Source organism: Phodopus roborovskii, unplaced genomic scaffold, assembly GCF_943737965.1.
Source record: "Phodopus roborovskii unplaced genomic scaffold, PHOROB, whole genome shotgun sequence".
NCBI lineage: Eukaryota > Metazoa > Chordata > Mammalia > Rodentia > Cricetidae > Phodopus > Phodopus roborovskii.
In genome coordinates, this window is record NW_026125397.1 from 17,784,620 (window position 1) to 17,796,646 (window position 12,027).

The 12,027-nt window shown below is 42.3% G+C and overlaps 1 protein-coding gene across 1 annotated transcript in view; it reads right to left on the reverse strand.

Moving 5' to 3' along the window:
* Positions 1 to 2,784: 2,784 nt before the first annotated feature.
* Positions 2,785 to 12,027, reverse strand: part of Slc35f1 (solute carrier family 35 member F1) — a 355,956-nt gene continuing 346,713 nt past the window's right edge. Inside the window, exon 8 of the mRNA XM_051175520.1 lies at positions 2,785 to 3,090. Coding sequence (XP_051031477.1) covers positions 2,863 to 3,090 — 228 coding nt within the window. The 3' untranslated portion in view covers positions 2,785 to 2,862. The remainder of the gene's footprint in view (positions 3,091 to 12,027) is intronic.

Below are 12,027 nucleotides of genomic sequence, written 5' to 3' on the forward strand. Positions count from 1 at the left end.
CAGGCGTGTCAAAAGGTTAATAGCACAAGTTAGCAATCCCTAAATTGAACACTGAAACACTGTGATGGGACACATTGGTGCAAAGTCGCCCATTGCTTGGTCTACCTGGGTATGTGTTTGAAGCTGTGGGGAGATCCGACTGACCAAGGTGAGTTCTGTCTCCAGTGCAAGCTTCCAGCGAGGGAGTGAAAACCACTACTTACTCAGCTCTGGCAAGGCTGAAGAGAGCTGTGGTGTGCTCCTCGTCAGCAATCACACAAAGGACTGTTCTCATTCATAGAGGAGAGTGGCGCGGTAAGACGTGAAATTCTTCCTGGTGTCTACTGAGGTTACAGAATCTCAGAAACTAAAACTGCTACAGTTAATGTTACCCTATTCCCACTTCCCACCCACTCTCAAACTACCAATGTTTTCATACCGAAAACATGGCTCTTTGAAACCTTTTGTCTTTTTGTCCTTAAGGGTCAATTCTAAACTTCTGATCTTGGATGGCCAATGTTACCAGCTTTATAAATGGAGATAAACCAACACAGGTGAAGTAATCCAGTGGCATGAATGTCTGACCACAAGGAATCCAGTGAGGAAAAGCACACACTGAGTTCATCTTGATAGTCATCCTTGGTTTCCATACAATGGAGTCAATGAAGACATCCTATAAAATGGTCCAGACAGCAACCTTCAGCCACCTGTTAAGTGCAAATCTTTCTGAACTTTAAATTTAAACATGCTCCTAGCCCACTGGATGAACTTGGAAACAGTTTCAGCCACTTGTTTTTCATAAGCATTTACCGAGTGTCTACAAATCAGTGTCATAAAAATGAATCAAAAAGACAAAGACATTTGGCTTAAAATAAATACATGCAACAAATCAAGTAAATTATGCAAATCAAAGGAATGTAAACACAAAAATAAAAGCACAGTCTGTAAAGGTCTTCAGATCTGAATGGACAAAATATTCAGAGAAAGGTATTTAATTGGCATAAAAGGCAGCAGAGAGCAGATGTTGGCAAGGTTGTAGAATGTGACACATAGCTTCAGCCCAGTCCTTTCTCCCTCATGTCCACACCACCCAAGTAAAGAAAACCTAATTCCATGGGGGAAACCTAACATGAAATCTGCATATCAGAAAATACTTTTCTTCCTTTCTCTTAGGTCAGGACTAAACAACTTTAGAAGAAAAGTTCTATTTTCCAATGAAAAAGTACTCTAACTGAGTTACACTTTTTAAGCACATTTCTTATTTGTTGTTCTTGTGTGAGTTGTCAAAGTGGATCACAATGACTTCTTCTCAGGAGAAGGCCAGAGGCCGGCTGGCGAACAGGTGGGAACTCTTGCCTGCCGAGTTTGGGCCTTGTTCAGGCCCTACTGCAATCTGTTCTTCCTTTATGAGACCGCCCACTACTGTTTTGTTTGTCTAGATTGATTAAAATGTATTGACTTGAATTGTCTCAAATTTCATGAACATTTATACAAAACTGGTAACTCCATCAAGGATCCTTTTGAACGGTGTTGGAGTCAGCCAAGCTACAGAGTTACTTCCACACTGACACATGGAATCTATTCTAAATGTAGAGGTCAGAGGTGGTTCTCAATTTCCCTGTTGGGTGTGGGCAGAGACATTGCCGAGACAACAGAACTGGTTAAACTAGTGATTCGTCAAGCTTTGTCAGGACGCTGTTGCATTCTCTGTGTGTATGAATGCTTATTCATATATTCTGTTATTAAATGGGTAGCCAATGTGACCAAAATGCCAGACTTTTCAATGCTGACATCTTTACAACTACCAAGGGACCAGAACATGAGCTACAAACAGAGAGGGTCCCACATCAGTACTTTGCTCCAGGAGGGGCATAAACAGTGATGCTCCATAGTAAAGACAGTGTCCGCCTTGGCACACCCCCAAAAAGATATGATATAACTAAGAGGGCAAAGGCCATGGCTTTTTCAGTATTTTATTACTTTCCATGACATCATTAAGAAAAAAATTAAAATAGAAGCTAATTTTTGAGGAGAGAGACATAGGGGAGGACAGAAAAAAATTAAAAAAAAAAAAAAACTCACAACCCTAAACATAAGTGATTTTATTTAGAGGGTTTCCTGTAAGCCACAAAAATATGAGGATTCTTATCCTGTAGTCACAGGGCCTGATTAGGTGAATCTCCTGGCCCAAAAGAAAGCCAATGGCCCACAGTAAGCACAAAATGAAATACAAAAAGGCTAAAATGTTTGTTTTATATCTATTCCTAGAATAGAGAATTATATGGTCAGTTTCCCCTCCCTACAAGGGTCACAGCACAAAATCCTTATTGAGCAGGCAATCCAACAGGTGACAGAGGAAACCATTAGCCACAAGGTCACCAGGATGAGGGAACTTCTGAAGGGTAGAGCTTCTGTGGCATGCATCACTCATATAGTCTGTGCAAAACAAAACGAAAGGTATGGTTCTTAAAAAGTGACTTGCCATAGAAAAGGGTGTATGCTGACTTCGTGAGGATCTGGCAATAATTCTCACCAGGAATACAAAACCTCCTCCTGAAAGTCGGCATAATAACAGTAACAACAATAATAAAAATCATAGGAACAATAATACTTGCTTTTGATTCCAAAATTTTCACAGTAATTAATGCAGGGGTGGGGGCTGGGTCAGGGTTCATACTATCAAAGCCTCTCTCTGAATCAGGTGGATTGATGCCTGTGTCTCCATTGGCTCACAGCTTGTTTCCTTTTACAAAAGGGGGATTAGCTACCTTGCAGTCCACCTGTCAATCTGCACCTACTAAATACCTTTCTCTATGTACATACAGAGATGATGAGCAAACACACGGCCTCTGAGTTGTCCTCGTGGGCAGGGCAGGCCTCACCCTAGGCCACACGTACATGGGGCTCTTCTTCTGTCTCCTGGCCCAGGCTGGTATAGGTGACTGAAGGCTCCACCTGAGCCGCGCTGCTGGCTAAGTCCGCAACAGGTCCTGAAGGATTACGGAACTGCTTGTACACACGGGGGTCCTGGGCTATGTAGGTGGAGGTGGAGGAGTAGAGTACCAGCCCGATGAGGATGGTGAAGAAAGACAGGAGGTAAAGCCCTGAAAACTAAAACACAACAGAAAGGTGATTGAGCAGAAAACCGTTGCTGCCCCTGACAGCTTAATGATGTGTGGGCTGGGAGAAGCTGCCTCCTGCAGTAACACACAACTTGGTGAGGTAGCTGGTCCTCCTGATGGACAGTAAATGTTCTCCTAAGCTGGCTTTGTCTTATTGATTCCTTTTGTCTTTTTCTAGGCCCTGTGGCTAATGAGAGGAACATTTAGCTAATTGTCCCTAAAATGCCCATCTGAGAACCTGAATTGCTTGGGAAGGGTAGTTAAACGCAAATTAGAATGTATCAAATCAAAGGAAAAAAAATCTCCAACATTAGTCCATAAAGAGTCGGTTGTCTATGGCCTCATTAAACCCAGAAGAAATATAGATATTTCATTTAAGGGCACACTGAAACTACAAGGAAGGAAGCTCTCACTGACAATGGTGTCCGGGCATTCTGTTCTGCCGTAGTCCAATGCAGGCAGGATTTGTCTCCCCTGTAAGAACTATTACTGACTTCCGTAACTACCTCTGCAAGATTAGATTATCCTTGAACAGAGAGAAGCAGTAAAACACGGCATTCCTGCCCTACTCACCAAAAAGCAAACCAAACAGGACTGCACGTGCTGTGTTCTTTCTAAACAATTTGCTTGACACTTCAGAGGGTGTTTTGTTTTTGTTGCGTTGGGTGTGTGTGTGTGTGTGTGTGTGTGTGTGTTTGTTGACAGAGTGGGTGGCATAGGTTTATAACATCAAGAATACTTATGAAAAATTGTGACCTTGGACTTTCTTGAGGAGCTTCATTGGGTAGCTTACCAGGGAAGAATAAGGTTAAAAGACAAGTATTGCCAGTTTTCTTGTTTTACTCAGTTACACACTTTCACTCTTTTATTCTTTATTCATTTATTCACTCACCTCTGCATGGTTTCTTACAATGTCTCCTCTGCCTGAAACATGCAATTACGTACCAGAGAAATAAAAATGAAAGAAGAAGACGAAGAAGATGAAGGAGAAGGAGGAGGAGGAAAAGGAGGACGAGGAGAAGAAGAAGCCTGGCTCTTCCCATCAAGGACTTACAAGTCCCTAGAGAAACAAAGCACAGATAGACCAAAGCAATACAATACAATTAGGACACACCAGACCTCTCTCTGTTCAGAGAATTACTATCAGTTCACTCTTGTCCACTGTGGTGGTTTGAATGAGAATGGCCACCATATGCTGATACATTTGAATACCCAGTTCCCAATTTTGGGAAGGATGAGGAGGTATGGCCTCCTTGCAGGAAGAGCATCTCTTCAGTCAAGCTATCTGTCCTTCATGGTTGTTGTCTCGTCACGATGTGAGTACCTCACGATGCGAGAGTTCCCAACTACTGCACCAATGCCATGCTTGCCTGCCTGATGCGGTGTTTCCCACGGTGATGAGCATGGACTCACTCTCTACAGCTCTAAGTCCCATACAGATGCTTTCTTTCACAGCTCTCTTGGTTACGGGTGCTTATCCCAGCCATGGAAAAGTAACTAGCACAGGACATCCTCCGTCTATTACAGAAGAGATCTGTTTTATATTTATTGTCTGTTTTTCATGCTCACACTCTAGAAGCAGCAGCAACTGGGTAAACAAAGATGAACTGAAGCCAGAAGAGCAGAAAATAGGAAGGTGGACGCCGAGAGCTTGAAGGTCAGTTACATAGCAATTGTAAACAAGCTAAAAGGATGCATATCCAACAGTGGGAAAGACAATTTTGTCAATGACACACAGAAAAAAAAAATAGCTCTTGTGGCTAAATATCTTACTACCCTGTGCTTTCTCTCCACCTTTTTCCTTCTGTAGGACCAAGGTAGCTAAGGTGAAAGGCTATTTGCTGACAGAACTCCCCACTCTGTTCCCCCAGACCCCTTATTTTTTCACATTCAGGCCAGATGGTAACAGTTTTGAGTGTGGATTTATATACTAAACTCAACTTGGAGCAGATCCACTTAATTAACTTGAAATAATTAATTAGGTTTTCCTTAATGAAAATAAATGTGCCTTGTCCTCTGAGTCACAATTTTTAAGAAGCCAGGGAAAAATGAGCATGCCAGTGCTATTCTTCATGATCTCAGAGAGCCGACTCGCCTCTAGGCTCATCTCCTCAAATTCACATGTAGGATCTCATCCTTCAGCTGGCCCGTGGTGCACTGAATGGCTTTAATCCTGACATTGCCATCGTCTTGAATACTTTATGAACGACTTCTGCTACTCTGTCTACAGGGTTTTGTTTCAAGTGAAGACTGCATCATGGCTTTAAGTGCCTACTGCTCTTGCTGCACACAAAAATAGGGAAGCCAACATTGGGGCTTTGTATCTACTGCTACCTTCTAACCCTCAAACCAGATTCAAGGCTAGCCCTACCCCTCACTTGCTGTAATTCTTGACAAATGTCTTGTACTTTTCAGGCCCACATTTCCACATCCATCAATGCCTGTACAGTGTATGATAACTCTAAAAATCATATTAGATAAAACATGTAAAGCACTAGGAACAGCCACCTTGCCACAGACATGCAATTCATATTAGTTTCATTGCCAGCGTTGTACTTGTATCATTCATCAGGATCAGCCCTGTTCTGGGCTTGGAACTATAAGATTGAGCCATAAATCTACAACAGGACACAGCTTCTGAATGAAGCACATGGTGTATTTCCAATTCATTTTTATTTAACCCATACAGAATCCACTCTAATTCTTTTCAAAAGATGGATAGCATGGAATTCCATATAACAGGATCATGTTGGAAGTCATCCAAGAGATTTTATTAATAGATAGTAGAGACAGTTTTCATCCCCCCCCCAAAGGGGCAGACAGGCAGGCAGTGGGGTTCATCGGGATAAATACTGGATGTCACAAATGGCAGCAGAAACCTTTAACTTACTTTTCACAAGGCAAGATGTTTCATTTTCTCTGTCTTTTTAGTCTTATAGAAAAAATAGTAAGAAATTGGATGCAGGTATTTAAAGTAATAATCCATAGTTCTGGGCATTGCATTTACAGTTTGGGAGATGTCATTCTGTAAATATGTTTCCCTTATTGGTTAATGAATAAGTCCCTGTTGGCCAACAGTTAAGCAAGATAGGCAGGATTAGGAGACAAGGAGGATTCAGGGAGAGAAAGAAGATTCAACATGTAGGACTTGAGAGAACAGAGGTCAGATTCTCTCTCCGGTAAGATAGACCACGTGGAACTACTTAGATTATTAGAAATGGGCTAATATTTAAGACAGAGCTGGGGAATAATAAATGTTAGTAACAGGCCAACAACTTTATATCTAATACAGCGTCTGTGTGTTATTTGGGGCTGACGAGGCTGTGAGACCAGGCTGGCGGGAAAACTACTCGTAACACCAACCAATTAGGCAAACAGAGCTTCCATGAAGTTCAGGTTACCTAACTTACTAACCACAAACTGTATGTACTTTCTGTTCCATAAGTAAATAGCAGACAGACTTCCCTGGGCCAAGGGAGGCCAAGAGCTTTCTGCACTATAGACAAGGGACATCTCAGACAGAGGCTTGTCTTTACTGTCATGCAGGGCTGTTTGAGTGTTCTAGGTAGTCATCGAAGACAATGGAGGCCCTTAGATCAGCATGTGTGTTCTGTGGTAGGACAGACCTTAGATCAGCCTGTGTGTTCTGTGCTAGGACAGATAACCCGCAGCTTAAAGAGACAAAGGAAGATCAAACCCTGCATCAGCACTGGCGTCCCGGCTGCGTTTAGGCTGTTTCTCTATTGACGAGTCTTTGTGAAAAGGTCTGGGAAACACTGTGTGATGAGAGCCCCTGTGTTGCCCAGTGCAAGTCCCTGTGATCCAGTAGTCAGCATGGCTGGTTATAAGCCTCTTCAGCTAGGCATTAAACATGGCTTTTAGAGAGTAAACGTATATGGGAGGAGTTGAAATAGGGAGAGGGAAGAGTGGACATGCTATATACATAGCATGGTCATGTGTGAAATTCTCCAGAAAAATGGTTTGTGACTCATTAAACCCTGAGCATAGATGGAGAGGGGCTCATTCTGTTCCACCCCTAGCTGAGTAGCTAGCTGGTAGAAGTTGGTGGATGTAGGGGAAGGAGAATAATTTTCCTTGGGTATATGGCCATTGGTAGGTTGCCATGCTTCAATAGGTAATCACACACCTGTTTTCTATGCACATATGGACAACAATAATTGGATATGAAAAATAAATAAAAGTAAGAGTACATCAAGTTGTGGTATTGGAGTGACTAGAGAAAGTTGGAGGGAAGGGAAATAGAAAGTTGGTATGATAAAAATACATTGTATACAAGTATGAAGTTTTCAAAGAGTAAATACAAATATTATTTTTAAAAGACATTCCTGATCTGGCAGCATCTTCTAAGGCTAGAATGACAAACAGAGGTAAATTTCACCAGTGTTCAGACATATTGTGTTCTTTTTCATGCTCACATATCTAATTTTGAAGAACTAGTGGATAACGTTGTTTTCAATATATTTCTACAAATTCTTTTAAAAATGAAGTTGGGGGTGGGCGTGGGGGTGGAGGAGGGAGTGAGATGGTCCAGTCAGTAAAGGAGTTCGCTATTAACTGTGAAGACCCATGTCCAATCCCTGGAACCCACATGGCAAAAGAGAGAATTGATTCCTGAAAGTTGTCTTCTGACCTCTGAATATGTGCTATGGCATATGCACCCCTAAAATTAAAAAATTGTGAGTATCTTTAAAGTAAGTTATGACTATTAATTTGGTCTTGAGAATCAGAGTAGACTAAAGACACTTCAATGACTAAGAAAGACAAAATGCCAATGAAATTGAATGTGATGCCATCCTAGTGAAGGCCAGATAAAGGGGAGTCCTCACTCTGTTGAGCCCCTACTTTACACAGGGATTAAAGATGGACACATTGTGAAGAATGTCCACATAAAAGAGAAATAGCCAACCTACTGTGTGTCCTGGGGTTGGAAGGAGAAGTTGGCTTGGCAATTGGAATCACTCCGTAGCCATGTATTTCTCAGTAGGCTCAGGGGGCCACACATTTTACCTCAAAGGGGCCAGAGCCATGAGAGGCTGTTGGATAGTTTTTGGCATAAGGGAAGCTTTGACCTGCTTACAACCCTCTGATTTAAGGCCCTGCCTGGATCTGGCACTCTGGTCTGTGCCAATTGCTATTTGAGCCAAGGACACCAGACAGACCTGGCTCCAGAGAAACACAAACACAAACCTGCTGTGTGAGACTGCCTAATTTCGTCTGTGCACTACATGAACAAAATCATTTTTGTTATTATTAACCCTATTAAAAGTATGACAGTTTGATTTCTGGGCTTACTAAAGGGAAATAAATGATCTGGGTGAGAGATGAGCATTTTGTCAAGTACTTTCTAACTCCCCGAGTGGTACCCTGTTGTTTCCGCTTATTTCCTCCCTTTCCCTTCTTCTTGTTAGGAAAACAAAAGAGCTAACTCTTGATAGTTCAATGTTGCAACACTTCCTTCTTCTATATATACCGTGAAAGATACCAAACACGGACACTGCATACCAGATGCAGACACTGCATACCAGACGCGGACACTGCACACCAGACGCAGACACTGCATACCAGACACTGCATACCAGACGCGGACACTGCACACCAGACGCAGACACTGCATACCAGACACTGCATACCAGACGCGGACACTGCACACCAGACGCAGACACTGCATACCAGACACTGCATACCAGACGCGGACACTGCACACCAGACGCAGACACTGCATACCAGACACTGCATACCAGACGCGGACACTGCACACCAGACACTGCATACCAGACACTGCATACCAGACGCGGACACTGCATACCAGACGCGGACACTGCATACCAAACACGGACACTGCATACCATCTTCTGACAGTCAACTAAATCATTTGTTTCTAGAGACTATGAAAACTTCCTCCTAATGCCTTCCAACCATTGTTTTCTGGATAATCCAAAGCCCAAATCCAAGCTAATATTGTCATCACAGATAGGAAGACCAAGTACCTTAGATACAATGCCAAAAGGCTTGTCTATCTAAATTGGAGAACCCCAGTGTAATTTACTATTCAGAAAATGATCTATTCTCTGGGAATCAACCTTGTTGGAAAGGAGTGAAAAAGCCGGGAGATTCCCAGCCCGTCCTCATGCCTAACACCCATGGTAAGTCTTTGTCTTGACCACAGTTCCCGTTTTCTGTTTGGTTTGCAAATCCAATTCATTTGGTATTATAGCAGCCAGTCCCTATAAAGTTCCTTTACAGGCAAGTATCCTCCTCTGTGGGTAATTTCACACATGAGTGCAGCAACAGAGAGCTAAAAATGGATTTCTGCCATTATCTTTTATATAACAAACAGACATTCCCACTTGGCTTGATGAATGGATAGAAAGACTCACTCTTGTAGATTTCCATTTCTGGAGTCCAGTAAAAAAAGACTATGATAGTCAAGGGACTTTCTCAGTGGGAGTGTTTAATTACAGGCTTGGCTTCAACCAAGGGTGCTCATTTATATCACTTTCCCATGAACCCTTCTTATTATCACTATGTGGTCAAGATGGGATTACATATGTGTTACATGCGCTGAGCAATGGCCTTCAAACCACTGGAGTCCTTGCATCACAACACATCTCTTTCCCTCAGTGCAACAAAAGATATGCCAAAGGCTGGAATCATTTAGGAGGTGACTAACTGTGAAAACTGGTGAATGCTGTTTTGTTTGTAGATGTGTTGCAGTTCACAAGTCCCAAAGGTCAACTGTTCCATTTTCGTGGAGTAAGTGATTGACACACAAGTGCCACTACTCACTACTAGACCTGGTGACCCACTGGCATAAGTTTTAGTTCCAGGAGAAGCAAGCTATGATCAAGAAGAATGATTACGTTGAACTGGAAATTGAGATTGTCACCTGGCCATTTTGGACTCCTACTCTTGAATCATGAGAGGGGATGTCCTTCTGTATGCTGTGAATATATGGTTCTCTTATTGTTTTGGTCAATGGACAGGCAGGTGGGAAGTCCAAACAGGGATAGAGAGAGGCAGTAGGTGGAGTCAGAGAGACACTATACCACATAGCTGCTGAGGAAGCAAGAGACCCAGGCATTCTCCAGTAAGCCAAGACCACTTGGAACCACATAGATTAATTGAATTGGGTAAGAGAGAGCTAACCAATAAGAAGCCTGAGCCATTGGCCAGACAGTTTATAATTAATATAAGCCTCTGTGTATTTATTTGGGGCTAAATGATTTTGGGACCAGGTGGGATAGAAACTTCCATATGCAAATCAATAGGCTGGCCCAAAGATTAATCCTAATTGCTGTGGGAAGCCTGAATGAGAAGGTAAGGTAGAGTTCTTCTGGGATACAAACCACTATGGATGCCTCTTTAGTCTTGTGATTAAAGTCAATGAAAACTACAATAATTCTATCTAGACAGCACTCCAGTGATGCAGAACCTTCTGTAATGATAGCTTGAGTCAAGTGGAGGTTAAAGACGATGACCTGTAAAGGAACAATGCAGCCACAGAAGCTGGAGAGGAAGAGATTCTCACCCAGAGTCATAGGATTGTGCAGAGTTCCCTTGAATGAAAGCTTTGGTCAATGAAATTCAGTTAGACTCCTGGCATCCAAACTGTGACAGATTAGATTTCTGATGTTTTAAGTCACCATATTTGTGGTAGTCTATACCAGTGATTGTATACAATGAAGAAGGTTGGTAATTAGTCATTCACTTAGTCGTTGAGCATTAACTGTTAGCTATGAACCTGGATACTACCTACCCACCTATGTGTTCAATAAATAGAATTGAGTGGACAATGGTGATAAGGAGAGCAGGTATAACTCTAGTTTCCAGAGACTGAAATAAGTTTGAGGAATTGATTTTTAATATAGGGAAGTGTTAAGAAGGACCAGAGGGGTGTCCTTGGTAGGATGTGGAGGAAGAACACTCAGACAAAGGGACAGCAAAAACAAAATTCCCAAGGAGCACAGGGTCCAACATAGGTCAAGAACTTAGGAAAAGCCAGCATTGTTCATGTCTAAAACTTAACAGTGATGCCCAGACACATTTTTAACATCCCCTAAGGAAATTATTATAATGTCTTCTCTAAGAGAAAGACCATGAACATGGAATGATTTAGGGTGAATGTTGAAGCTACAGGCAGGGGCAGTATTCAGAAGTCACCGGAGTATTTACATTTTACTCAAAATGCAAGAAAGAAGTATCTCTAGGTGCTTAGCAGGTGAGCATAATCTAATTTGTAATGGAAAGGGATCACTCTGCTGGAAGATGAACTATGGAAAGGAAGAAATGGGAGGAGAGAGGAAGATCAAGACATAAGTATATTGTCTAGATGAGCGGTGTGGCTGGGACTCATGGTGGCAGAAGAAGAAAATCCATTTTAGAGGAAAGCATTTGAAACGTGGGAGGTGAAAAAAGAGAAAAAGAGAGAAGTTAATATTGATATCTCAGTTACCAAAGGAGATTATATCTAGGAAGCATGAGTCTGTGTGTGTGTGTGTGTGTGTATGTGTGTTTGTGTGTGTGTGTGTGTGGTGTATGAGTGTGTGTGAGACTGTGTATGTGTGAGACTGTGTGTGTGTGTGCATGCACACTCATGTGTTCATGAGGGCCAGAGGAAAACTTTGGGTGTCATTATTTAGGAGCTATTCCCGTTCATTTTTTATAAGACAGGGTCTCTTGTTGTCTTAGAACCCATCAAGTAGGTTAGGCTGGCAGGCAAGTGAGCCCCAGGTGTCTCTCCCTGTCTCTGCCCACCAGTGCTAAGATTACAAGTGTATGCCAGCACTTCTGACCTCTATGACATAGGTTCTTTGGAATAAATTCAGATCCTTATGCTTAAAAGGCAAGAACATTCCTGAGCTATCACTGTAGGCCAAGAATGATTCTTTAGTGCATTTTTCACAGT